General features: G+C 46.4%; 1 protein-coding gene, 1 long non-coding RNA gene, 1 other non-coding gene and 1 pseudogene across 5 annotated transcripts; 3 read left to right on the plus strand and 1 right to left on the minus strand.

Annotated features, from left to right (window-relative positions):
* FAM186B (family with sequence similarity 186 member B) lies at window positions 1-24,163 on the minus strand. 3 transcript variants are annotated; one of them, XM_073021333.1, is made up of 7 exons: window positions 23,521-24,163; window positions 22,464-22,689; window positions 21,348-21,530; window positions 17,632-19,300; window positions 16,920-17,112; window positions 5,650-5,819; window positions 1-777 (listed from the first exon to the last, which is right to left on the minus strand). In XM_073021333.1, the coding sequence occupies exons 1-7, from the start codon at window positions 23,614-23,616 to the stop codon at window positions 696-698; spliced, it is 2,619 nt and encodes an 872-aa protein (XP_072877434.1). In that variant the 5' UTR covers window positions 23,617-24,163; the 3' UTR covers window positions 1-695. The 3 variants fall into 3 exon arrangements, with proteins under 3 accessions (XP_072877434.1, XP_072877435.1, XP_008001362.3); XM_073021334.1 differs by having other exon boundaries at window positions 23,343-24,163; XM_008003171.3 differs by lacking the exon at window positions 1-777 and adding an exon at window positions 4,702-4,949.
* Window positions 1,184-22,578, plus strand: LOC140712854 (uncharacterized). The gene is made up of 3 exons (XR_012094659.1): window positions 1,184-1,415; window positions 9,047-9,180; window positions 22,345-22,578. It is a non-coding gene; the product is annotated as an uncharacterized lncRNA (long non-coding RNA).
* On the plus strand, window positions 9,605-13,848 carry LOC103239469 (Parkinson disease protein 7 homolog; annotated as a pseudogene).
* Window positions 10,665-10,774, plus strand: LOC119623992 (U6 spliceosomal RNA). Its single transcript, XR_005240089.2, has one exon. It is a non-coding gene; the product is annotated as a U6 spliceosomal RNA (small nuclear RNA).
* Window positions 24,164-27,348: the final 3,185 nt, after the last annotated feature.

Consider the following 27,348-nt stretch of genomic DNA (forward strand, 5'->3'; position numbering starts at 1 on the left):
TAGTCAAGGCTAGAGTAGACCCTTCTCCCATGTCCCCTTCCACATTTGTTTTGGTTCCTCATCTGAGGCTGTGGGCCATGCAAACAGAGCTATGGCCAGTCCTCGAATATGGCTTGAAGCAATGCTCAGAGAAATACTCCTTCCCCTGCCTTGTCTTCCCTGAATTTTTGGGGGGTAGAAGCAATACATTGACCAAAAATGTCAACTTTGCTCTGAAAAAAAAATGAGGCTCCTGTATAGTAGCAACGAACCTGATCACTAGAAAAATACCACACACACACACACACACACACACGTATATACACATCTACACATATATACACATGTATACACATACATGTATACACACATACACATACATTTATACACATATATATTTATACATGCACACACTTACGTACCTATACACACATACACATATATACATACACACCCATACACATGCACACACATATACACATGTGCAAATACATACATAAATACACCCACACATACATAAATACATACACACATACATACACAAACATGTATACATACATATATACACAAAGATACACACACATATATATATGTCTTCCAACCCTCTTGGCTTCACAGCTTGACCCGTGCAGGCTTTCTTTGCCTTTAAGAAGATGAAATTGTTACCAAAGCAGGAGAAGAATGTCAGACACTCTGCGTGCTTGCCAGAGAGCTCGCTAGAGGACATGCAGAAGGTCAAAGTCCTCCATGACCACAGCAAGTTCAGCCACCAGGCCCCTTAAGCACAGTGCCAAGAGACTGTGAAAACATGAAACCTTTGAAAATATTATGGGTGCCAAAATGTAAAAACAAAGAATGTATGAATATGTATGAAATCTTTATAAAACATAATATTTTCAGTTTCATTCACTGTCAAATTTAATATTCAAAATAGTCTCATTACATTTATAAAACTTGTCCGATTTCTTCTCTGTGCATGCTGATTGCTGAGATGTCACTCACAGCTAAGTACACATTAAATAACTTATTCATAGCAAGTTAATTTCTAAAGCAAGGTTATAAAAATGCTTTCCAATTATTTAGAGCAATACATTTAGTGTGAGGGCATTTTAAGATGTTAAGTATCTTTGGGGTGAGGCCTCCAGAAAAGAAAGCGCCTGGGACCCGAGAGGCTGGAAACAGCCCAGGGCCGGCCCAGCTGTGCTGTGCATGTGACCTGCATCATACCACTCCCCTTCCTCCCACACCAGGCATCCTCGCGATATCTTAAGCTGTGATTCAGAAAACAAATCCTACTCCTGGCATCATCCACAGAACCGGCTGTTCACATCCCACATCCTCCTCAGCTTTCCGGAGTCTCAGTCTTAGGCTGGAAGCAAGGATGGGCGCCATTCCTGAGGAAGAGAACCGCTGGACATGGGTTCTCTGAGGATAGGGTAATTTCCTATTTGTATGCGTGGTCCCTAGGCCAAGGGTGCTGGTGAGTGGAGAAGGATGGGGCGGGGGAGACTGAGTGGGGACCAGGCAGGTAGCTGTGTGTCAGGTGGAGGGTGCGTAGGTGCTCATGAGCTGATTGAACTAACCGAATTAGTGTCTCAACTGAACTGACAGACGCTTGCCAGAGATGGCCTCCTTAGCCCACACCATCTATATTTGAACCTCATGTCTCCATTTCTTCCACCTTTGTCCTCACTCAGAGACATGCTCACCTTTGCCTCCCACCTTATGACACCTGGCTCTGGTCTGTATTTGGTATCTCCTTTTGTTCTTACCTTCTGAGCTTTCATGCAAATCACTGGCATGTCAGTGACGTATCTGTCCATATTTTGATTAAATGAAGGGTTACTGACACCTACTAAGTGCCAAGTGCCACTCATAGCTATCTCGGCATGTTTGCTCCCAAAGTACACAGACAACACTCAAAGGGTTCTAAAACTGAGTTGAGGAGGTGTGGGTTTCAGCAATGAGACAGAATTTTAAAATAAACCAACCTCTATTGTGTTAAAAACGTAGCGTTTGGGGACTGCAGGAGGGAAACAGTGTTTCTCAAAGTTCTAGGAGTACTCAGCAACACCCAGAGGGTTTCTTTAAAAGCACCAGCTGGGAACCTGAATTTCAACCAAGTTCTCTGTGGGTTTCCATCCCTCGGAAGGTTGAGAATCACCAGCTAAGGGATGCAGTGGAGACTGGGGCTGTCTTGATCCTTCTAGCTTATTTGGGTTCCAGGGAGCGACTCGCTTGACTTTTTTTGAACAAGCTAAGCGGATTCATTTGTAGGTTCCTGGCATTCCTTCCTTTGGTTCGCTGAGGCACTGCAAGAGTTAATAGAGTTACAGGTTGGGGAGCAACTGAGACAAGGCCCAGGCTATGTGAGTGCCATTCAGCACCTGAGCACTTCCCAGAGCCAAGTCCAGAGCTGGGCCCAGACTCAGCCTGGACACAGAACTGCTCAACACAAAGTCGTGATCCGCCCACCTCGGCCTCCCAAAGTGCTGGGATTACAGGCGTGAGCCACCATGCCCGACCTGTACCAGTGTGTTTTTAGCTGTGCAGGAACAGACCCTGAGCAAGGGGAGGGCAGAGCACTCAAGAGTCAAGGCTAAGATTCTCCAGCTACAGAAAGCATTTGGGGTCTGCAGACACACACAGCTCTCCCACCTGTCAGACAGAGAACCCAGGGGACATGCTTGTAAGACAAAGCTGAAAAAAATCTCAGAGAAGGGGGGCTGCTGGGTTTTGAGGGATGCAGTCTTCTAGCATCTCAAACCATGGAGGGAAGATGAGCAACCCTCCCTCACATGCCGAGAGGACACCCCAGTGGGCCTGGAGACAAACAGGCTGTCAGTGCCAGGCAGACCAGGAGAATGGGGCATGAGGTTGGGCCTAGTTATGAACCCATATGGGGCTGTGAGCTGGACAGCATGGCCAGGGGAGCCGGCGAGGTCAGCAGGACCACAAAGAGGCGAGTGACCTGGCACTGCGCAGCAGGTGGATGTGAGGACTCATGGTGGGCCAGGAGCAGCTGGCCCAAGAAAAGGTGCACTTCAGGGAGTGGAGCAGTGTCCAGGAGGGCGCTCCCAAAGGAGGCAGCACAGCCACCACCCTGAGGTAGCAGCAGCCTGGGCAGGGACAGAGAACTTTTGTTAGAGACCAGCATATCCTCATGCCAAAATAGTGGACCCCAAGACAATGCAGGGAGCCCTCACACTGAGACATCAGGAGCAGCCTGACACGCAGGGAGGTGGTGGGCAGCCTGGGATGTGGGTAAAGAAGACAGCACAGCAGGATCTGCCTCTGTACCTGGTGGTGAGATCAACACAGTAAACAGGTACAGGGTTGAAAGCAGGGAAAAAATTGTCTTCATCTAAATTCGCTTAGAAAGGGGAAGCTGTCTTTGCTGGGAAAAATATTTTGATAAGTGCCTTAAGCCTGAAACTGGGATCCCAGTGGAGGCCTGGGTGTGGGTGGAACAGCTCTGCTTGAGACATGAAGGAATTTTAGAATTGTGCATGTTTTACCAGAGAGAGAGGCGGGGAAAGAGGGAAGAAAGGAGGCTGCTGCTTAGTGCTGTTCAACATGATTCCTGTTCCTCACTGTCCCTCTGTATTTTCAGCAAGTTACTGACGTCATGAGTGTATGGGCTCAAGTGGGGTGCGTACCTCTGATATTTATGTGCACATATCTCCGTGTGTGGGAAGAACAAAGGGGCTGGCCTGAGACTCAGAAGCTGGGCAGAGCACAGGCAGGGAAGGGATGTGGAGAGGAGAGACCCCCACGATGGGGAGGGCTTTGGGTAAGTTTAACCGAATCTCTGCCAGGCCAGGCCCCAGTTGACTTATGGGTTACAGTGTTCTATCACAGTGTTGTTTTGGTTATTCTCCATTCTGTTTGCTGTATCTAAATCAACAACCAACAGCAACACACATGCACATCCCCCTTGGAAACCCTCCAGGAACTGGAAACCAGGTTTCTGCACTGGGTGGACTGGAATGCTGGGACTCTCAGGCCCATTTCAGAGCGCAGGTGCGGCCAGGGACTGGCCCTCTTTGATGCCGCTATGCCTCCCTGTCTCACTGAGATCTCTAGTTGGAGGATGGAGGCAGCACCAGCATCTTCTGGCTCTTGGCTCTGGTTAGGTCTAGACTGGAGGCATCAGGAGCCTCTCCCGATTGGGGATCTGTAACTGACGCAGGGCCAGGGTCACAGGAGGCAGATGGGATGGCTCATGTAGAGAGAGTCCTTAAAAGAGCCTTGAGCCTTCAGTAGTGACATCTACAAGCCCAGAGAGGCAAAGGAGAGCTAAGCCTTTTCTAACCAGAAAAGCCTCTTGTTGGCCCCTGGAGTCCTGCCTCTGTCCCCCCAGCCAGCTGTTCTTTCCAGGGACCGTTCTTGAAGGTAGTAAGGAAAGGAAGTGACAGATAGGCCCAGGCCCAAGGCTCAGGTTTCTCAGGCAGTCCAGGGGCTCCCTCATCTATCCCTCCCTACACCTGGCTCCCCTGAGAACCACCCCCAGGTCTAGGGTGAGATGGGGCTCTTCAGAATTCATGTGCAGCTCAGGAGGCCAGTGTGAAGGAAAAGCCCCCTGGTGGCCTTTGAGACACTAAGGAAACCCTTCACTAGAACTGAAGTGCTGTTGGCACAGGGACTCTGCTTACATCTGCCTAGCAGAGGAACCAGGTTAGCCTCTCTCTGTCTGGTGTGGGATAGTAAATGAGGTCATTGTTAAAGCCTGGAGAAAGATTTACTGGGGAGAATCCACATTGACCATCAGCCTCGCACCTTACTGGGCCTTCAGGAAGTTCAGGCTTTTGTGGTAGGAGGACTACACATCCAGTGTCAACAGCCGGGGAATATCTGGGTGTCCCCTCAGCTGGTCCCAGGGAAGGCTGGCAGGGGTCTTTTTTTCTATTGCGTAACTGGAGGAGGCCACCTCGGTCTTCCAGACGGCCTCCATCTGCTTCCCCTGTTGGCTGGGAGTGGGGGGTTTGGAGAATGTGAAAAGCAACAAAGAGAGATTGAGATGCAAGAGACTCTCCAGAGCCACCAGGCCCAAGTGGGCTTTGTCTCCTTCCTTTCTCAAATCGAGTGTGTCACTGTCCTCCTCGTCTCCCCTCCAACACTGAGTCTGAATCTCACTTCCCTGGGGCTCCTCTGGCTGAGGAGCTGCTGAAAGAGGTTCCCAGGGTGGCCCTTGTCCTTTAAGGAACAGGCCCTGGGGCAGAAGCCCTGATCTAGGCCATGCAAGGGTAGGTGTGGACCAGGGTCCTTTTAGCTGCCCAGAGGTTCACAGTGTCTCCAGAGCCTGCAGGTCACATGGTAGGGAGGTTCAGGTTTGTTTATAGGACAGACCAATGGCAGATGCCAAATCGATGCTCAGGGTAGAAAAGTTGTAAGTTTTCAGGTGTGGTCCTCAGAGTCTTTCTGTTGCATAGTTTGAAATGCACTGGTCAGGCTAGCCCCTGAAGCCCACACACTATGACACACACCCCACCTCTGGGTCCGTGGCCAGCACTGGGGAGGGCAGCTGAGAAGACAGGCACTTTGCAACTTGTAGGGTGATCTTGGCCTGTTGGTGCCCTCACTTCACAGCCCACCTCCCCCTGCTGGTCACTCCTGCTGCCTGCCTCTTCACCCATACAGCTGCTGCCCCCTCAGCTTCCCGGCACCTACCGGGCCATCTGCAGGGGCGCACATTCCAGGTGCCTGGACTGAAAGGGCTGCTTATAGGTGGGGCCACTGGGGTGGATGTGCCGGGGTGAGGCTGCAGGCAACTTGCATTTCTTCGGCTTTGGTGAGGTGACCTCAGGGATGTTCAGGTGAACGTTCCACTCCAGCTGGAGCTAGAGGAACCAGCAGAGAGGCATCAGGGAAACAGGAAGTTATCTCCTCTCTAGGTTGGGAGGAGGCTTTGCCTGCCTGTCTGTGCCCCTGCTGGACTCAGGGCTGAGTGGAGAGGGTAAGGTCGAGGGAATCCCTTCAGTTAGAAACCCTGGGACCACAAGGTATCAGACCTTTGCTGGAAACTCCTTGAATTCTTTTTTGCTATGTCAGTTCCTGTTTCTCCTTTGTTGTGAGGAAGCTGGATAATGGGCAAAACAGCAAGGAAGAAAATAAAACCAGAGCAGCTGGAACTAGAGCAGCTCCAGGCAGGGTTCACAGCAGGGGGCCAGGTTGTGCCTGGACTGCACTGGGTATCTTTTTGTCCAGCCCCAGCCCCGGCACGGGTTGAGAAGCTGGGGGAACCTTCACAGCCACTCAAAGAATTGTCATGTCCCTTTCCTTCCCAATCCCAAAACAAACAGCAAGTCAAGATGCCTCTAGGAGATTATCTGGACTTGTATAAGGTGATACGAAACCTCCATGGCCAAGGCTCTTCTAGCTGCTTGATGCCAGCCCTCATACCAATGCCTCAGCATGCTGCCTCCCCTAGACTCAGGCCACTGCCGCTCAAGACTCGGGGCAGGTGGTACCTCCTGACCCAACCCTGGGGCAGGTCCCAGCTGGCTCTGACTCACAACTGTGGGATCCTCCAGTCCCTCCAAGCTGCCCCTAGGGACCACGTCGGCACTTGCTGCTTTTCTGCCCCTGGCAGCCTGAGCCTCAGGTCTAGAGCTGAGGGCTGCTTATCCCAAAGCCAGTGTTGCAAATGAAGGTGTCTGGCAGGGAAAGATCCCATACTCATGGGTGGTGCAGAGAGCTATTCTTGCCATATGAAAGATGAATATGGATATAAACTCAATACTTGTATAATGGGGACAAAATTATTAATAGTCCCAAAGGGTATGAATTCTAATTTGCTGGGTTAGTTCCTGTTTTACATCTGTTGTAGAGAATCTAGAAACAGGCAAAACATAAGTGAAAAAAAATTAACAGAAGACAAAGGAGTTAAATCTTTATCTGTACCTATATCTATGTATCTATAATAAAGAGTCAAGGCCGGGCACGGTGGCTCACCCCTATAATCCCAGCACTTTGGGAAGCCAAGTCAGGCAGATCACAAGGTCAAGAGATTCAGACCATCCTGGCCAACATGGTGAAACCCTGTCTCTACTAAAAATACAAAAATTAGCTGGGTGTGGTGGCGCGCGTCTGTAGTCCCAGCTACTCGGGAGGCTGAGGCAGGAAAATTGCTTGAACCCGGGAAACGGAGGTTGCAGTGAGCCAAGATCGCGCCACTGCACTCCAGCCTGGCAGCAGAGCGAGACTCCATCTCAAAAAAAAAAAAAAAAAAAAAAAAAAGTCAAAAGAGGAGAATATAGGAGTCTTTTATTCCATTATTCCCAAGTTTTAGCTATTATCTCTTTGGCCTTTTTTTTTTTTTTTTTAATTCTATATTATTTTGCATTTATTTTAAATATCAGAAGTTTCAAGGATTCCAATATAAGTTTTCCTTTTTTTAGTAATTCAGTATATAGACAATTATTGGTATACACATGGTTCCATTATCCCTCAGTGGTGTATGGCCCATAGATTAGTAATCATTTATCTAGACAAAGAGAAAAGGAAGTTTGGGTGTCAGAGACAGTGTGTTGGAATTTAAAGAGGTTTTCTGGATGTGAGAGAATGGGAGAGGAGAGGAAAAAATAAAAGAAAATTTCATTATTGTGAATTATAAGCTGGACCCACTTTAGTGATTATGAGTGACCCAATTAAAGATTGGGATTGGCCGGGCGCGGTGGCTCACGCCTGTAATCCCAGCACTTTGGGAGGCCGAGGCGGGTGGATCACAAGGTCAGGAGATCGAAACCATCCTGGCTAACCCGGTGAAACCCCGTCTCTACTAAAAATACAAAAAAATTAGCAGGGCGTGGTGGCGGGCGCCTGTAGCCCCAGCTACTCGGGAGGCTGAGGCAGGAGAATGGCGTGAATCTGGGAGGTGGAGCTTGCAGTGAGCCAAGATCAGACCACTGCACTCCAGCCTGGGCGATAGAGCAAGACTCTGTCTCAAAAAAAAAAAAAAAAAAAAAAGGTTGGGTTTACTTTTTTATTATTTTTGGTGGGTGAGTGAGCATTATATCTCTGAATGGGATACAATGGATACAATGGCATAACAAGATCACATAACATCTTGGGATTTATTTGGGTTGTACTTGATGTATGAATGTTAAAACCAGGTCTATACATTTTAGATGGTTACTTTACTGAATTCTGCCAACGTAAAGTGGGGTGGTGGGGAGGGGGTGAAAGAGTAAGGTTTCTGCTAGTGTTAGTTTTCAGAGGAAAAATGTGAGGTCTCAGCAAGGACATGGAAAAGATGAGGATAGGCTCCAAGTGTAGAGATTAAGAGAGTGAGTTGGCCTAAACCAATGGTTTAGGTTCTGTTGGCCTAAACCAATGTTTCCTAACCCATAGGGCATGGTCCCCTGAGGGGCAATGGATTTTTTGCCAGGAGCCCAAGAGTGTAAGTACATACTCAAAATTGTACAAAAATTGAATAAATAAAAAGTAAAACTAAGTATATAGGAATTCTTGGAACTTTTAACATTTAAAATGGGTCTTAATAGTATGGGATTTTATTTAAGGAGATAAACTAGTGATAAAGGAATAACAAGGACTAGTTTACTATTCTCCTGTAAACAACTAGTAGGCCAAACAAAATATATGAAAAAATGATATATACCCATTCAGACAACAGGCATTGCAGGTCAATGATCCCCAAAAGGAATGAAACAAATGAGAATGTCCAGGCCCCAGCACAAGGCAGGGAACCCAAACACAGGCCAGCAGCCTTGCTGAGATGAGGAGACAGCATTTGGGGATCAAGGAAGCCAAGATGACTAGAATTTGAAAACTAGAGTACTAGAGAGGAGGAAACCACATGGCAAGAAATCTCCAAAGCTCTGCAGAGGTGTCCCATTAAGTCTCTGTGCACGCCTGTGAGGCAACTACCAAGGCTAGGGGAAGAATCACTGGGCAAGAACAGACAAAACCATCCTCAGAGTTCATATATCCCTGGGAAGAGTTTGTGTTCACATCTGTAAAATACTGAAAGAAAAAACTGCCCAACTGGAATTCTACATCCAGCAAAAACATCTTTCAAAACTGAAAACTGAATAAACCTTTTCAGACACCAAAGCTGAGAGGACTCATCACCAGCAGATGAGCAGTGTGAGAAATGCTAAAGGAATCCTTGAAGCAGAAGGAAAATGATACTCAAAATACATTTGGATCTACACAAAAGAGTAAAGAGCACTGGAAATGGTAAGTGTGGGGGTAAATAGATTATTCTTTTCCCTTTGCTTAAGGGAAAAGTAATAACAATGTACTGTTGTCCCTTGCTATCCATGGAGTATTGGCTCCAGGACTCCTCAAAGGCACCAAAATCTGTGGATGCTCACATACTTATATAAAATGGTGCAGTGTTTGCATTTCACCCACCCACATCCTCCTGTATATATTAAATTATCTCCAGATTACTTATAATACCTAATACAATATAAATGCTATCTTTAAAATGTTTAGGGAATAACAAGAAAAAAAGTCTGTTTGTGTTCAGCACAGACACATCCATCCATTTTTTTCTCCAAATCTTTTTGATCTGTGGTTGGTTGAATCCACAGATGCAGAACCCATAGATACAGAGGGCCAACTATATTAGGGAATTTATAAGTTACATAGGGGCAAAATGTATGACAACAGTAGGACAAAGGCCAGGAGGGAAGAAATAGATGTATACTCTTGTAAGGTTCTTACACATGAAATAATATTATTTGAAAGTAGACTATGATAAGTTAAAGATTTATATTGTAAACCCTAGAGCACAGTGGCTCACGCCTGTACTCCCAGCACTTTGGGAGGCTGAGGTGGGCAGATCACATGGTCAGGAGTTCAAGACCAGCCTGACCAACATGGTGAAATCCAGTCTCTACTAATAATACAAAAATTAGCCAGGTGTGGTGGTGCACACCTGTAATTTCCGACACTCAGGAGGCTGAGGCAGGAGAATCGCTTGAACCTGGGAGGCGGAGGTTGCAGTGAGCTGAGATCATGCCACTGCACTCTAGCCTGGGCAACAGAGTGAGACTCTGTTTCAAAAAAATAATAATAATAAAAACAAAATAACAAGACAGGCTGGGCATGGTGGCTCACGCCTGTAATCCCAGCACCTTAGGAGGCTGAGGTGGGTGGATCACATGAGGCCAGGAGTTCGAGACCAGCCTGGCCAACATGGCAAAACCCTGTGTCTACTAAAAATACAAAAAAAATTAGCTGGGCACTGTGGCAGGCACCTGTAATTCCAGCTACTCAGGAGATTGAGGCATGAGAATCGCTTGGAACCAGGAGGCAGAGTTACGGTGAGCCGAGATCACACCACTGCACTCCAGCCTGGGAGAGAGAGTGAGACTCTGTCTCAAAACATAAAAATAAAAAATAACAAAAATAACAAAACAAAGAGGTATGGCTAATATGTAATATGTCAGGAGTGGAGATAAGATGAATTTACTTGAAAAGCTCAATTACTCCACAAGAAGGCAGGAAAAGAGGGGAAAAAAAAACAAAGGACAGATGAGACAAATAGAAATGAAGAGCAAATTATATATTTAAACCCAACTGTGTTGATAATCACATCAAATATAAATAGCCTAAAACCACCAAATAAAAGGCAAAGATTGACAGATTGCATAAAAAAGCAAGACCCAACTATAAAATATCAATTTAAAACCCAATTTAAATATAGAGACACGGTGCTCACTTCGGTAGCACATATACTAAAATTAGAATAATACAGAGAAGACTACTCGCGTGGCCTCAGTGCGAGGATGACACACAAATTCATGAAGCGTTCCAATAAATAAATAATATATAGACATAGGTTAACAGTGAAAGAGTGGAAGAAGGTACACCATGCAAATAGTAAAAAGTATTTAAAAAGCTGCAGTGACTATATCAATATTGTTGTACACTGACGAGCAAGGAATATAATTAGAAACAAAGGGCTGGATGTGGGTGGCTCATGCCTGTAATCCCAGCACTTTGGGAGGCCCAGGTGGGTGGATCCCCTGAGGTCAAGAATTGGAGACCAGCCTGGCCAACATGGCGAACCCCATCTCTACTAAAAATATAAAAATCAGCCAGGTGTGGTGGCAGGCGCCTGTAATCCCAGCTACTCGGGAGGCTGAGGCACAAGAATCCCTTGAACCTGAGAGGTGGAATTTGCAGTGAGCCAACCAAGATGGCGCCACTGCATTGCCTGGGTGACAGAGCGAGACTACATCTCAAAAAAAAAAAGAAAAAAGAAAAGAAAAGAAACAAAGAGGGCCATTTCATAAGGATAAAAGTCCAAATTTTGGGCCAGGTAGGGTGATTCATGCTGTAACCCCAACACTTTGGGAGGTCAAGGTGGCAGGATCGCTTGAGGGCAAGATTTGGAGACCAGCCTGGGCAACATAGTGAGACCTCATCTCTATTAAAATAAATAGTAAAGGTCAAATTTTCAAGAGTACATAAACAATCTTAAATGTGTATGCACCTAGTTACAGAGCTTCAGAATATTTGAATAATAAACCTATAAAACTGAAATAAATAGACGTAACTGGAGAGATACAGCATGCTCATGAATTGAAAGAATAAATATTAAGATGCCATTTCTCATTGCTGGGTAGGTAGGAAATTGGTGGGTTGTGGAGTTTGTGGTGGGTACTTGGACGAAAACTAGAAAGACACTCAGAGTAAAAAGGAGCTCACAATGACATCCAGGACATTCAACCCCCAAAGCAGCAGCTAATGATATATATCTGTGGAGAATGTCATGCAGAAAATGAAATAAAATCCAGGGATCCAATCAGATGCAGAGAATGTGGATACAGAATAATATTCAAGAAAAGGACTGAAAGATTGGTGGGTTTTGATGCTCAGAGAAACCTGGGAATTCAGAGGAATGTCTTCACTTACACCTGAATTTCCCTTTTAATGTTTCTCATTGTTGTATAGCTTTGGGTTTTGCATACAGTAGTTCCCCCTTATCCTCGGGGGATGCATTTCAAGAACCCTGGTGGATGCCTGAAACCTCAGTACCAAACCCTTTATACACGGTTTTCCTATATATGCTTAACTATGATAAAGTTTAATATTTAAATTAGGCAGAGTAAGAGATTAATAACAAAATAGAACAATGTTAACAATATACTGTAATAAAAGTTATGTGAATGTGGTTGGTCTCTCTTGCTCTCAAAATATCTTACATAGGCCAGGCATGGTGGCTTACACCTGTAATCCCAGCATTTTGGGAGGCCAAGGCGGGCAGATCACCAGAGCTCAGGAGTTCGAGACCAGCCTGGCCAACATGGTGAAACCCCATCTCTACTAAAAATACAAAAATTAGCCGTGTGTGGTGGCACATGCCTGTAATCCCAGCTACTTGGGAGGCTGAGGCGAGAGAATCGCTTGAACCCAGGAGGCGGACGTTTCAGTGAGCTAAGATCACGCCACTGCATTCCAGCCTGGGCGACAGAGCAAGACTCCCAAGCACTTTGGGAGGCCAAGGCAGGCAGATCACTTGAGGTCAGGAGTTAGACACCAGCCTGGCCAACATGGCGAAACCCTGTCTCTACTAAAAATACAAAAAGTAGCCAGGCATGGTGGCGGGTGCCTGTAATCCCAGCTACTCAGGAGGGTGTGGCACGAGAATTGCCTGAACCCGGGAGGTGGAGGTTGCAGTGAGCCAAGATGGCACCACTGCACTCCAGCGGGGGCAACACAGCAAGACTGTCTCAAAAAAAAAAAAAAAAAAAGGAATGCCGCAGACTGAAAGATAATATCCATGAAATACAGATCTGGTGTAGAACTTGCATACCAGATATAGGTATGCAAATATTTGACATAGGTATCAAATATAGGATGAACTTTACAACCCAATAATACGCTTTACCAAAGGAGATGACAAATAAGCACATGAAAATATGCTCACATTATTGTTAGGAAAATTCACATTATAAAGTCTTAGTATAAAATAGTTCTATAACTCAATACATGAAAACATAACCTGATTTATTTTTATTTTATTTTTTTTTTTGAGATGGAGTCTCACTCTGTTGCCCAGGCTGGAGTGCAGTGGCATGATCTCGGCTCACTGCAAGCTCCGCCTCCTGGGTTCACACCACTCTCCTGCCTCAGCCTCCTGAGTAGCTGGGACTACAGACACTTGCCACCACGCCCGGCTAATTTTTTTGTATTTTTAATAGAGACGGGGTTTCACCGTGTTAGCCAGGCTGGTCTTGATCTCCTGACCTCATGATTCGCCCTCCTCGGCCTCCCAAAGTGCTGGGATTACAGGCGCGAGCCACCGCGCCCGGCTCCTGATTTTTAAATCATTATTATTTTGAGTTTTTGGCTGAAGAAGCAGAGGAAATGGAGACGGTCATCCTGTAGATGTCATGAGGTGAGCTGGGATTAAGGTCACCATTGCGGGTCTGGCTGGAAAAGACCCAGTACAGTGTAGCCATGATGTTGTCATTTGCCCTGATACCAGTCTTGAAGATGCAAAAAAGGGGGACCATATGACATAGTGGTTCTACTAGGAGGTAATCTGGGTGCACAGAATTTAATTGAGTCTGCTGCTGTGAAGGAGATACTAAAGGAACAGGAAAACCAGAAGTACCTTATAGCCGCCATCTGTACAGGTCCTACTGCTCTGATGGCTCATGAAATAAGTTTTGGAAGTAAAGTTACAACACTCCCGCTTGCTAAGGACAAAATGATGAATGGAGGTCACTACACCTCCTCTGAGAATCGTGTGGAAAAGGACAGCCTGAAATTCTTACAAGCCGAGGGCCTGGGACCAGCTTTGAGTTTGTGCTTACAATTGTTGAAGCCCTGAGTGGCAAGGAGATGGCAGCTTAAGTGAAGGCTCTACTCGTTCTTAAAGACTAGAGCAGTGAAATGTGATGATCACTTAGAGAAACAGGCCATTAGGAATCCATTTTCACTGTTCGCTCTGGACAAAACAATGGTAGGTTAATATGTTCAGAAGCCACCATCATAACTGCTTTTACCGAAGTATAGTCGTGAAGTCACAACTACACAGAGATTTCTCAACCTACAACTTGTGTCTGCACATTTCTAAGCCTTGTTTGCAGAATAAACAGGGCATTTAGCAAACTAAAAATAATAAAATAGGCAGAGCAGGAGTTCAAGACCCACCTGGGCAAAATAGTGAGACCCCATCTCAAAAAAAAAAAAAAAAAAAAAAAAAGCAGGGGCAAAGGACCTCAATTGACATTTATCCAAAAAAGACATGGGGTACTCTGGGCCACTCTGCCTATGGGACAGCCCTGCTCTGTCTATGGAGCAGGCATTCTGTTGCACGCTGTTGCTCTAATACACTTGTTGTCTTTAAAAAAAAAAAAAAAGATGGCCGGGTGCGGTGGCTCACTCCTGTAATCCCAGCACCTTGGGAGGCTGAGGCGGGCGGATCACGAGGTCAGGAGATCGAAACCATCCTGGCTAACATGGTGAAACCCCGTCTCTACTAAAAAATAGAAAAAATTAGCCAGGTGTGGTGGTGGGCACCTGTAGTCCTAGCTACTCGGGAGGCTGAGGCAGGAGAATGGCGTGAACCCGGGAGGCAGAGCTTGCAGTGAGTCAAGATCATGCCATTGCACTCCAGCCTGGGCGATAGAGCGAGACTCTGTCTCAAGAAAAAAAAAAAAAAAGGACACAAAAATGGCCAACAAGTATATGAAAAGGTGCTCAACATCATTCATCATCAGGGAAATGCAAATCAAAACCACAATGAGCTATCACCCCACACCTGCTAGAAGGGCTATTATCAAAAAGACAGGAGATAATAAGGTCATGGCAAGGGTGTGAAGAAAAGGGAATCCTGTACACTATTCATAGGAAGGTAGATTAGTATAGCCATTGTAGAAAACAGTATGGAGGCTCCTAAAAAAATTAAAAATGAAATTACTATGACCCAGGGATTCTCTTCTGGGTATATACCCAAAGGAACAGAATCGCCACCTTGAAAAGATATCTAGACTCCCATGTCCATTGCAGTATTACTCACAGTAGCCAAGATATGGAAACAACCAAGGTGCCCATCAGTGGACAAATGAAAGAAACTCTGGTATATATAGTCATGTGCTGCATAACAATATTTCAGTAAATGATGGACCACATATACGACCATGGTCTCATAAGATTATAATACCATATCTTTACTGTACCTTTTCTATGTTTAGATACACAAATATTCACCATTGTGTTCTGACTGCCTACAGTATTCAGAATAGTCACATGCTGCACAGGTTTGTAGCCTAGCAGCAATAGACTACACCATATAGTCTAGGTGTGTAGCAGGTTATCCCATCTACGTTTGTGGAAGTATACCCTATGATGTTCACACAACAAAAAATTGCCTAACAACACATTTCCCATAACACAACCCCATCATTAAGTGATGCATAACTGTATATACAGTGGAATATTATTCAGCCTTAAAAAAGGAGGAGATCCTGCCATTTGCCACAATATGGTTGGCCCCAGAGGACATTATGCTAAGTGAAGTATGCCATGCATAGAAGGAAAAATATCACATGATCTCACTTGTATGTGAAATCTGAAAAAAACCAAAAGGCCAAATTGAGGAGACAGAAAATAAAACAGTGGTTACCAGAATTGGAGTGGGGATGGGAGGAAATGGGGTGACATAGACCAAAGGATACACAGTAGCAAATGCATAGGATTAAAAAACTGAAAGCTCTATGTGTTGGATTATAGTTAATAGTGTATTGTAGTCAGGAGTTTTGCCAAATGGGTAGATTACTACTGCCCTTGCCAGAGGAGAGATAAAAATGGCAACTATGTGAGATGATGGATATGTTAATTTGTTTCACTATGGTAACCATTTTGCTATATATGTATCTTAATAATGTCATGTTGTAAACCTTAAATATATACAGTAAAACTTATTTTAAATAAATAAATTTATAAATAATAAAAATTGTGGCCAGGTGCAGTGGCTCATGCCTATAATCCCAGCATTTTGGGAGGCCAAGGCGGGTGGATCACTTGACTTCAGGTGTTCAAAACCAGCCTGGTCAACATGGTGAAACCCTGTCTGTATTAAAAATACAAAAATTATCCAGGTGTAGTGGTGGGTGCCTGTAATCCCAGCTACATGGGAGACTGAGTCAGGAGAATCGCTTGAACCTGGGAGGTGGAGGTTGCAGTGAGCTGAGATTGCGCCACCGCACTCCAGTCTGGGCAAAAGAGTGAGATGCCATCTCAAAACAAACAAACAAATAAACAAACAAACACATTTTGAGGGATTATGAGGGAAAATGGATTCTAAGCTAGATTTCCACATCCAGGCAAACAGTCAGTTAAGAGTGAGGACCGATATTAAGTAAAGACATTTTCAGACAACCAGGGTCTCAATGACTTAACCTCCCATGCAACCATTGTCAGAAAGTGAGTGGAGGAGGGACTCTACTAAAATAAGGAAGTGAACCAAGGAAGAAGAGACCTGGAATCTGGAAAGCCAAGGAGCTGATTCAGGGAGAAGCAAAGCGAGTCCCTGCAAGACAGTGAAGATGATGGCTGTGCATCAAGCCCGGAGAGCCACCAGATTGACAGGAGCAGGGCATGGAGAACCACAGGGGAGGGAGAATCACAGCCCAGAGCCAGGACTGCAAGATCCAGCTGCCCTTCTTTTCCGGAAGAAATCTTCTCTTCCACAGCTCTTTTTGAAGAGATGTCTCTCTCTCTCTGGGTTGCTCTCCCCAGAAACAGATTGGAAAGCCGCCCTCCCCCATGCTCAGGCCACCGCCTGCCTTCACCTCTCACTGGTGCAGAGGCCTTATCCTGCCTTCTCTTTTCCCTTCTGCCCCTGGTCCCGCAGTCACAGCCACATCCCCACAGGTTCATTTCGGGGCCCCAAGCCGACTGACTGTGCTGACCCCAGGAGGCAGAGTGGGAGGTGGGGGTGGGAGGCCCACCTTGGGGAACATGGTCACCATGCTGCTCAGGCACTCTCGGCGCTTCTCCTCCAGTCTCTTCTGCTTGTCTGTCCAGGCCTGCAGCCTGAGGCTCTGCAGGTGGTCAATGTTTTCCAGGAAGATGTAGAGGTTCTGGGCCTTGTAGGAAGCCTCCGTTTCTTTCATGATTTGTACATGGTTGATTGCTTCTTGCCTGGGAAGAGAGGAGAAGCGATTTAGCGGGTGGAGAGGCCTCCTCTATCCCCCAAGTCTGTTAACCAGAGACGACTTTGTTTTCTTTAATTCCTTAGAGCAAAAAGAGAAGTGGAGGCTGGTAAGAGCTGGGGAAAATGGGGCAGAGAAAAGTGGGAGGTGGTATCAGGTGAGGAGCCTCGGGGCTGGGATGAAACAGAAAGAGAAAGGAAAGACGGGAGCACATTAGGCAGATTACGGACAGGGCCATGGGAAGAGAGGAAGAGAGAAGGAAGTGGCTTAGAGGAAAAGCCCACTACAGGGAGAGCAGTGGTCAGTGCCCTTCTTCCCACACCTTCAGGGGTTGCCCAAGGCCCCAGGCCAGACTTGCTTTCCTGGATCCCACTCAGGAGACCCTGTCCAGGCCTGGGGTGGCTCTCCCCATCGCCCCTTGCCCTGTGTTCCTTCTCTCCCACTGGGTTTAGGCTCTGCCCACATATAGCAGCAGGTGGGTGCCAGGTGGGTTCCAGGGAGGACCTACCGGAGGCTCTGGAGGCGTCTATAGAAGATGTACTTATGGCACAGGTACTGCAGCCTGAGCGCACCCAGCTCCATGGTGGTGGTGGTGAGCTCCAGTGCTTTGCTGCGCAGGTAGTGGGGCAGCCTCAACTCAGACTCCTCACTCAGGAGCTTCAGGTTCTTCCTCTGGGCCTCCATGTCCATGTGGTACACCTTCTCCTTAAGAGTAGCAGGTGATATCTGCAAAGAGGGCTGAGTCAGCCTTCGAATGGATGTCCCAGTGACAGGAAAGGAGGCAGACTTCTTGGGCTTTGTGGGAACTCGGCGGGTCTGTGGTCTGTAGGTAAACTCCACTGAACTCATAGGTCTCTGCTTTCCCAGGGCAGGCTGCCGGGTACTAGGAGACATGGGCAAGTGTGGCCTCCTGCTTTGGTGAGCAGATTGGGTCCGGCTTGGGGCAGGCACTAACGATAGCTCTGCCTTCTCTAAGTCCCTCCATCGACTGGCGGGTGTGAAAATCCTCCTCTCCACGTCCTCCCCTAGCTGCTCTGGCTCTCTCCCTAGGCTCTCCTGCTCCTTTTCTAGCTGGACCCATCTCTGCTGCTGCTCCCTGGCTAGGTCTTCCAGCTTCCACTGCCGCAGCTTCTCCTGGTGCTCCTGCTCCAGTAGGGCCCACTTCTTCTGCCGCTGCTGCCACATCTCCTCCTCCTCCAGCCACAGCTGCCTCCGTGTCTCCCAGCCGAATCCCTTCTCCCAGGGCTTCTCTTGGCTCTCAGAGGTCACCTGCCTGGAGCTCTCTAGAGACAGCTGTTTGCTACAGTGGAACTTAATTTGGAGTCCTCCCTTTTCCTGAAAGTAGTCCTCCTGGTCTTCGTCTTTGTGGCCTGAGCTTTCTGCCACGGGTCTTTCCCATTTCTTAGGAAACCTGCGATCTACTAAGGGTAGAAGCACAGGCTCAAGGCTCTTGGTGTCCTTGCTGCTGAACACATCTGCGACCCTCGAGTGCACAGTCATGGTGGAAAGTGGCTGGTGCCCTGCAGCTGTAGCACCACTGTCCCACACCATGGCCATGGTACCTGGGGGAAGTGGCGAGAACAACTGCTCCTTCTTCATGGGTTCCTGTTGGCTTTCCTCCGTGACTGTTTCTTTCCTTGGAAGGGTCTCTCTCTCAGAGGGACCTGGGGAGTCAACAGAAACCTCAGCCAGGTCTTCTGCCTGACCTGTAGCAGTCTGAGCCTTCTTCAGCTGGAACTCCAAGGCCTGCTTCGTCAGGAGAAGGTCATGGTACCGTCCCCCTAAGATCTCTACCTGCTTCAGCAGAGCATCCTTCCTGCTCTCAAGGACCTGCACGAACTGCTGGAAGTGCAGCCTCTGGCTGCTGAGCTCTTCGGTCGCCTGCATTTGCAGGTACCTGTATTTGGTCTCCAGGCTCCTGTTCTCCTTGTGTTGGAGGATCAAGGCCTTGTTGAGGTTCTCCACCACAGTGGCCATGTACCTGATGGCCCTGACCTCCCCCTTGCTGAACATGGTAGAGTCCAGGAGCTCCTGCAGCATGGACGTCACCTCTGAGGCCTTCGTGTTCGTGGTATGCTGGTCCTGGAGCATCTGTTCTGGGCTCAGTGGCTGAGGATGGGATGGAGATGTCTGTGGGCTTCTTCCCTGCCAGCCCTGCCAGAAGGTGCGTTTGGACACTGGGAGAAGTGGAGAGAAAAAAGTCAACGATCTCTCATGGGTCCCAAGGATTGCATTGATTCTCCAAACCCTGCAGGGCCAAAATGGCAACCCCCTTAGGGATTTGGCAAGAGTATGGAGCTGGGGCTGTATGTGGGACCAGGGATGGTGCTGACAGGGCAGACGTCTGCTGGGTGCAGAGCTTGCCCAGAGCCCAGCCTCAGAGTCTGCCAGCTCCACAGCACCTGCAGAGCCCAGAGGGGCCTGATGTAGGCAAGCCAGCACAGCTCACTGCAGCATCCTCCTGGTCTTCCATGTTCTCCTGGGGTAGAGTTATTTTTCTAATCATGCCACTTCCCAGCCTCAGTATATGTGTTTGCCTCCTATTATCAGCTACCCAAACCCCTTACACCCATTTAGGAAGCCTGGTTTCCCTTTCCCGTTAGCACTGGACTATGCTTGTGGAGAATTTATCACATGGTCCTCCAACTGTTCACATGTTTTATTTTTTTTAATAACTAATATCTTTTTCCATTTGGGGGATCCCTTTGATACTCTAAGGAAAGCAGCAGACCCTCTCTCCCCAGGAAAATGCACTACACACAGATTGTGCCTGTCATTAGCAGATCTCAATTTCTCAAAGGCTGGGTCACGGTGGTCATTGTACCCCCTTGGACCTACTATGTATAGAGCTGGTGGAGTGATTATCTTGGAGCATCCATTCATCGGCCTATTTAATAAACATCACTGGTGGAAAAAACAATGCTAACTTCAGATGAGGGGTAGAGGAAATATAAAAATTAAGGGATACTGAAATTGGGCTAGCATCTAGCTAGTATTGTCAGAGAGGCCATGTGGCCTAGTGGTCCAGAGCTTAGATTCTGCAATAAGATAACTTGGGTTTGAATCCTATCTTTCTGATTTGTCTTGGGCAATTTTCTTAACTTCTCAGTGTCTCAGTTTCCCAATGTGCAAAATGGGGATAATCATAGAATCTATGTCATAGGACTTAGATCATGCATGTTTAGTGCCAGGTGCAGTAACAGGTACCTAGTTATAAGTGCTCAATAAATCATCCCTAAAAAGAAATAAAGATGCAGTCTTTACCATTCATAAGTTTATAATCTAACAAGGGTCTAAGTATACAATAAGTGTATTTGAAGACAGAGTATGGTACAGATTGCAGAACAGATTGTTTCCTTATCCACTTTTCCCTGCCTTCTCCCTCCTGCTGACCTTACTTGATTGATAATGAGGCTGGCCATGAAGAACAATGGTAAATGTTGATGGTTAACTATTGTTAATTAAGCCCTGAGCATGTTCCAAGCGTGGTGTCAGACACCTCACACTGTGTGGAAGCCTCCCCACAAACCTGGAGCTAGGCAGTACCCTCCTCTGTTTATATGTGAGGAAACTGAGGCTCAGAGAGATGAAGTCCTTGCCCAAAGTGATACAACCAGAAATTGACAGAGATGCAATTCAACTCTAGAGTGAGATTAAGAAGCCAGAAAACCTGTGTGTGGGGCCACAAGCTTTCCTTGTGTTCCCTTCTCTTCTCTGAGCTTCAGTGTTCTCATCTACAAAATGTAAGAGTTCGATAATCTCAGGTTCCCCTAATGTTGATGGGAGTAAAAAGCCAAGGTTCAGCTATTTGCTGATGGACCACCTCTGCAGCAGCCTCCGGCTGAGCCTCCCCAGCCTTCCTGGCTCTGTTGCTGGGTTTGGAGTGAGGAGAGGATGATCCGCAGCCTCTAGTTGCTAACTCTAGCCCTCCTGGCCTCGCAGCTTTGTTCCTCAGAACCTACATAAGGCCTCAGCTCCAGTGAGCACACCAGAGACCTGTCTCCACATCACACTGCCCTTAGCACTGAAGGACAGCTCAGAGCTGCTCAGTGCTCGACCTGGGCTCAACCCCCAGCCCCTCACCACTGCCCATCCATCTCAAATCAAGCTTCTGTGATGGAGGAGAATCAGAAAGACCCCAGGCCCAGCCTCTGACTTATTCCCCTGCCATGGCATCCACCCCATCCTCACCTAGCTCCCTGGCCAGGTGCTCCTAGAACCTACCTTGTGACCTTTTCTTTTGTCCTTCAATGAGAGTGGAGCAAAGGGCAGTGAGTGACTCAATGCCTCTTTTGGTGGCAATGAGGGAGAGTGGTAACGTATTCTCCGTCACTTCAATCCATTCGTCCAGGGCTGCTTCTTCCTCTTCACTCTTCCTGGCCCCGATCTCATAGGTCAGAGTGTCACCTGGAGAAGGGATGGGAGGTGCAGGCTGAGAGCAGTCTGTCCTCTAGGGGGACACAGACCTAGCCCTATAGAACAGGGGTTACAGTGGCTGTGAAGTCACATTGATTTTACCTCTTACTAGCTATGTGATGTTGGACAAGTCGCTTATCCCTCTGAGCCTCAGTTTCCTTCCCTATAAAAGAACTGGGTGAAGATTAAATGAGATAATACATGTGGAACAATTAACATGAGGCCTGCCGTGTAGAAATTCACAATGGACATTAAATAGTATTGTCTGTACAGCAGGGAGGTATCTGACTTGTTGTTGTTCTATGCCCATTGCCTGGTGCAACATCTGGACAACTGAATTAATTAAGCAGAGTTAACTGCTCTCTCAGTCTTGAAGGAAGCTGAGGGACCACTGAACTGAGAGCTTCCAAGCATGGGGTAGTAAGCGGGCGGCAGGGCACATCCTGATACCATCTTCTTCCAACACTGGAGCATCCAGCACACAGCACACAGGTCCTGTGATGAGATGACTCTGAGCTGAGTTGGGGGTAGCACCTAGCTTTAGGGTTTAATGCAGCTGACCCACACCCAAATGGCTGTACTAGTTGCTCACACAGCTGGCATCAGGGCTCATGCAGTAAAGGTCATTCAGTGCTTTGAATATTACCCAGGGGTGCTGTATTAAATAGCTAATGTGGGTTTGAATTTAGTTTTTATCCTGCTCAAAAAATGAGATGTCATAATGGACCCATGACTTAGGCTTCATCATATATTCAGCTAATGTCATGATCTGTGATGTTTGGACACTTCTGTGTCTGCCCCTTAGGAGCACAGAGGTGATGTGCTGTGACAGGAGTGGTGGAATGCTTCACTGGAGAAGGGGATGTGTCCTGTGCTGTCCCAGTGCTCGCCAGAGGAGGCACGGTGCCCAGCCCGCAAACTCACCCCAGTCACCTAGCCAGCGGAGAATGTCATACAGGTGCTTCTCCTTCATCTTAGCATCTTTGGAGAAGGAGGCAATTTTGTCCAGCAAGATGAATCTCTTCTTGCCCTTTGGATCTGTCTGGTGAGATTTGGCGTTTTCTTTTAAATCATATCCTAATTCTTCCTGGAAGCGGTTGATGACACAATTGACATTGTCCAAAATGTCTAAGAGCTGGGTAGAAATATCCTATAGAGAAGCAGCAGATTGCCGTGTTAGGGCTGTGGACTTGAGCCAGAAGCCACATGCTAGCAGCGTGACCTTGGACAGTCGCTTAGCCTCTTTGGGTCTCAGTTTTCTTATATTTAAAGTGGGAATCATTATAGTACTTATGTCACAGGGTTTCTGTAAGGATTAAATGAATTAAATATTTTAAAGTGCTTTTAATAGTACCTGGCACATCACACAAAAGTGTTAGCTTTTATTATCATTGTGATTATAAAGAAGGTCAAGAAAGGATAGAGTACCAAAACCCCACAGCAAACATTTCTTTAGAATTTCAGAGGTTGCTGGGGGTTTCTGGATGTCTTTCCTTACAAGGATCCACAGGCAACAGAAGCTTGGAAACGTGAGGCCCCAGGAAGCTCTAGGATCAGAGGCTCAAGTAAAAAATGTACTAAAGCCTCGTGTATAGGGTGATTTGAGCCTTTGGCCATTTCCCCAACCCCCATGAACTTCCTGGGCTCAGCTTGGGGGATTCTGGAGGGTTACCAATAACAGATTCTGGGTCCTTTCTCCTGCCCTGTAGGACGTACCACAATGTGCCTCAGGGCTATCCTCAAGCTTCCTGCCCCCTTCCCGGCCCCAGCCCTGCCTCAGGCGGGTGGTTGCTTTCAGCTCACCCTGTAGAGGCCAAGTTTAGGAGAGATAATTTATACTAATCTGTCTGCAGACCTGGGTTGCTGAATATCCCAGGACCTCTGAGGACCCAGAGCTTGAATCTCGCTCAAACCTGGGATCAGTCCCCAACCTCCACATCAGATCCCAATACAAGGGTGATTCCTTCATCTCAGGGGCTACCTCTTGAGCCCGAGTTAGCTGGGCAGCCTCAATCCTCAAGATGATGGCTTTCACTGATGTGGGAGCCACCAACTGTGGAGGGTCATCCTTCTCCATTTTGGATCACTCTGTCAGTCACAAAACATCCTGTGTCTCTGGTCCACAGACCTGGACACACAATGTTGCCTGCTTTGGAGGTTAAGGGCACCAGGGTGTCTCCTGGGTACCCTCTGCCCAGGCACAACTCCTCTGGTAACTGCCAAATGCCAGGTTCCAACCGATCCTCTTTTCCCCAGTGACATCATCAGTTTGATTAGAAGAATTAGGAGATTAGACTCCCCACTATCGAGCTTTTTGTCTATTACCTAATATATATTTACTTGACTTGTTGCTTTTTTTTTTTTTTTTTTGAAACGGAGTCTCCCTTCCCTTTGTAGCCCAGGCTGGAGTGCAGCGGTGTGATCTCGGCTCACTGCAACCTCTACTTCCTGGGTTCAAGTGATTCTCCTGCCTCAGCCTCCTGAGTAGCTGGGATTATGGGTGCACGCCACCAAAACCAGCTAATTTTTTTTTGTCTTTTTAGTAGACACAGGGTTTCACTGTGTTAGCCAGGATGATCTCAATCTCCTGACCTCGTGATCCACCCACCTTGGCCTCCCAAAGTGCTGGGATTACAGGTGTGAGCCACTGCACCCAGCCAACTTGTTGCTTTTTTTTTTTTTTTTTTGAGATGGAGTCTGGCTCTGTTGCCCAGGCTGGAGTGCAGTGGCCGGATCTCAGCTCACTGCAAGCTCCGCCTCCCGGGTTTATGCCATTCTCCTGCCTCAGCCTCCGGAGTCACTAGGACCACAGGCGCCCGCCACCTCGCCCGGCTAGTTTTTTGTATTTTTTAGTAGAGACAGGGTTTCACGTGTTAGCCAGGATGGTCTCGATCTCCTGACCTCGTGATCCACCGTCTCAGCCTCCCAAAGTGCTGGGATTACAGGCTTAAGCCACCGCGCCCGGCTCAACTTGTTGCTTTTTAAAAGTTACTAAATGTTATGCTCCCAAACAAAACATTAATGTCTAAAAATAAGAAAAGCTATTAGCAAAAGTTATTTTCCTAAAGAAAATATTTTAAATTTCTAAAAATTAGAGCCAATCAATAACCAAATGGAGGCCAGGCTCAGTGGCTCACGCCTGTAATCCCAACAATTTGGGAGGCCAAGTTGGGAGGATCACTTGAGCCCAGGAGTTTGAGACCAGCCTGGGCAACATGGTGAGAGCCTATCTCTACAAAAAAACTTAAAAAGTAGCCAGGCATGGTGGCACATGCCTGGGATCCCCGCTACTTGAGAGGCTGAGGCAGGAGGATCACTTGAGCCCAGGAGGTCAAGGCTGCAGTGAGCCATGTTCACGCCACTACACCCCAGCCTAGGTGATAGATACCCTGACACACACACACACACACACACACACACACACACACACACACAGAGGGAGGGACATCCCATGATGCTAAAGATGTCAATTAATAAGGGGGACATAATTCTAAATGTATATATACCTAATAACATTGCTTCAAAATACATGAAGCAAAAAGCTTCCAGAACTGAAAGGAGGAATAGGTAAATCCAAAATTATAGTTGGAGATTCCAGCACTTCTCTTGCAGGAGTTGATAGAAATAGCAAAAAATAAGTAAAGTATAGAGGTTTTGAAAAATACTATCAACCAACTTGACTCCATTGACGGTCATAGAACACTTCACCCAACAATAGGACATATATTATTCCCTATGCATATGGAACAATGATCATATAAACCATAATTTGGGCCATAAAACAATTATGAATTAACCTAAGAAGGCTAAAATAATACAAAATATGTTCTCTGACCACTATGGAATTAAACTATAAATCAGTAATTGAGAGATCTTAGGAAAATTCCCAAATATTTTACAAATGAAGCAACATACTTTCATATAACCCTGAGTCAAAAAAGAAATCACAGGGAAAGTTATGAAATACTTTGAACCGAGTAAAAATAGAAACATACCAAAATTTTGAGGATGCTGCCAAATCAGTGCTTAGAGGAAAAAACTAGAAAAGGAAGAACAAAAAAACCCAAAATAAGCAGAAGGAAGGAAATAATAAGGATAAGAATAGAGACCAATAGAAAACAAACAAAAATAGAAGAAAATCAATGCAACTAAAATCTGATGTTTTGAAAAGATTCATGTAATTGATAAAATTCTAGCCATATTTACCAGGAAGAAAAGAGAGAAGACAAGCTACCAATATGAAGAATAAGAGACTACAGGCTCTACAGTGGGAATAATAGGAGAGAGCATTATGAAAAACCTTTATGCCAATAAAGTTGGTAAATTAGATGAAATGGTCAGATTCTTTAACATACACAACCTATCAGTGCTCACTAAAGAAAAAAAAAGCTCTGAATATCCATAAATCTACTAAAGAAATTGGATTCATAATATAAAAAACCTTTCCCTCAAAGAAAACTCCAGCCCCAGACAGTTTAATTAGTGAGTTCTGCCAAACATTTAAGAAAAAAAAAGATATGATTCTATAAAAACTCTTTCAAAAAATTGAATAGTAAAGAACACTTCTCAAATCATTTTATGAGGTTAGCATTATTATTATTATTATTATTTTTTTTTTTTTTTTTTTCCTGAGACGGCCTCTCACTCCGTTGCCGAGGCCAGAGTGCAGTGGTACAATCTCGGCTCACTGCCTCCTGGATTCAAGCGATTCTCCCACCTCAGCCTCCCGAGCAGCTGGGACTGCAGGTGTGTGCCACCATGCCCAGCTGATTTTTGTACTTTTAGTAGAGATGGGGTTTCACCATGTTTATCAGGTTGCTTTCAAACTCCTGACCCCAGGTGATTCACCCACCTTGGCCTCCCAAATTGCTGGGATTACAGGCTTACGTGAGCCACTGCACCCAGCTGAGGTTAGCATTATCTTAATACCAAAACCAGAAAAACATGACAAGAAAAAAAAGTACTACAGTTCAATATCCAATATTGCTCACAAATATAGACATAAAAGAAAATTAATTGATTGGGAGGCTGAAACAAGAGAATTTCTTGAATCCAGGAGCTGAAGTCTAGCCTGGGCAACTTAGCAAGACTTCATACCTTAAAAAAACCAAAAAAACAAAAAAGTTGGTCGGGCACGGTGGCTCACACCTGTAATCCCAGCACTTTGGGAGGCTGAGGCGGGTGGATCACTTGAGGTCAGGAGTTCCAGACAAGCCTGCCCAACATGGTGAAACCTTGTCTCTATTAACATTACAAAAATTAGCTGGGCGTGGTGGTGTGCACCTGTAATACCAGCTACTCAGGAAGCTGAAGCAGGAGAATTGCTTGAACCCAGGAGTCCTAGATTGCAGTGAGCTGAGATCACATCACTGTACTCTAGCCTGGCTGACAGAGCAAGACTCTGTCTCCAAAAACAAAAACAAAAACGAAAAAATACTTTTTTTCCCAAGATGGCAGATTTGGGGCTTTTAGTGTGCCTCAGTCACTTGGAAATAGCAAGATTAGTGCATAAAGATCAACTCTGTGGGCTTTAATTCAAGAAAGAAAACGGGAATCCAACAGAATCATGAAGAACACCCTAGATCTCAGGGAGGAAAACAAGGGCAAACAGCCCCCATGATGGCATTTGGCTCATAAAAGTGAGTGAAGCCCCAGTACATGAGAGAGGCAGACAGCCTCTTTTTATCCAGTGGAAAGGACACTTTCCTGAAGTGCCCTTTCCACTGGAGATACAAGCAGCAGAGGCCAAGCGAGAGCACTTTGTTCCTCCCAAGTCCTGGAGCTAACTTGAGAAGATACTTGGAGACAC

The sequence above is a fragment of the Chlorocebus sabaeus genome, chromosome 11 (assembly GCF_047675955.1).
Source record: "Chlorocebus sabaeus isolate Y175 chromosome 11, mChlSab1.0.hap1, whole genome shotgun sequence".
In the NCBI taxonomy this organism is placed as follows: domain Eukaryota; kingdom Metazoa; phylum Chordata; class Mammalia; order Primates; family Cercopithecidae; genus Chlorocebus; species Chlorocebus sabaeus.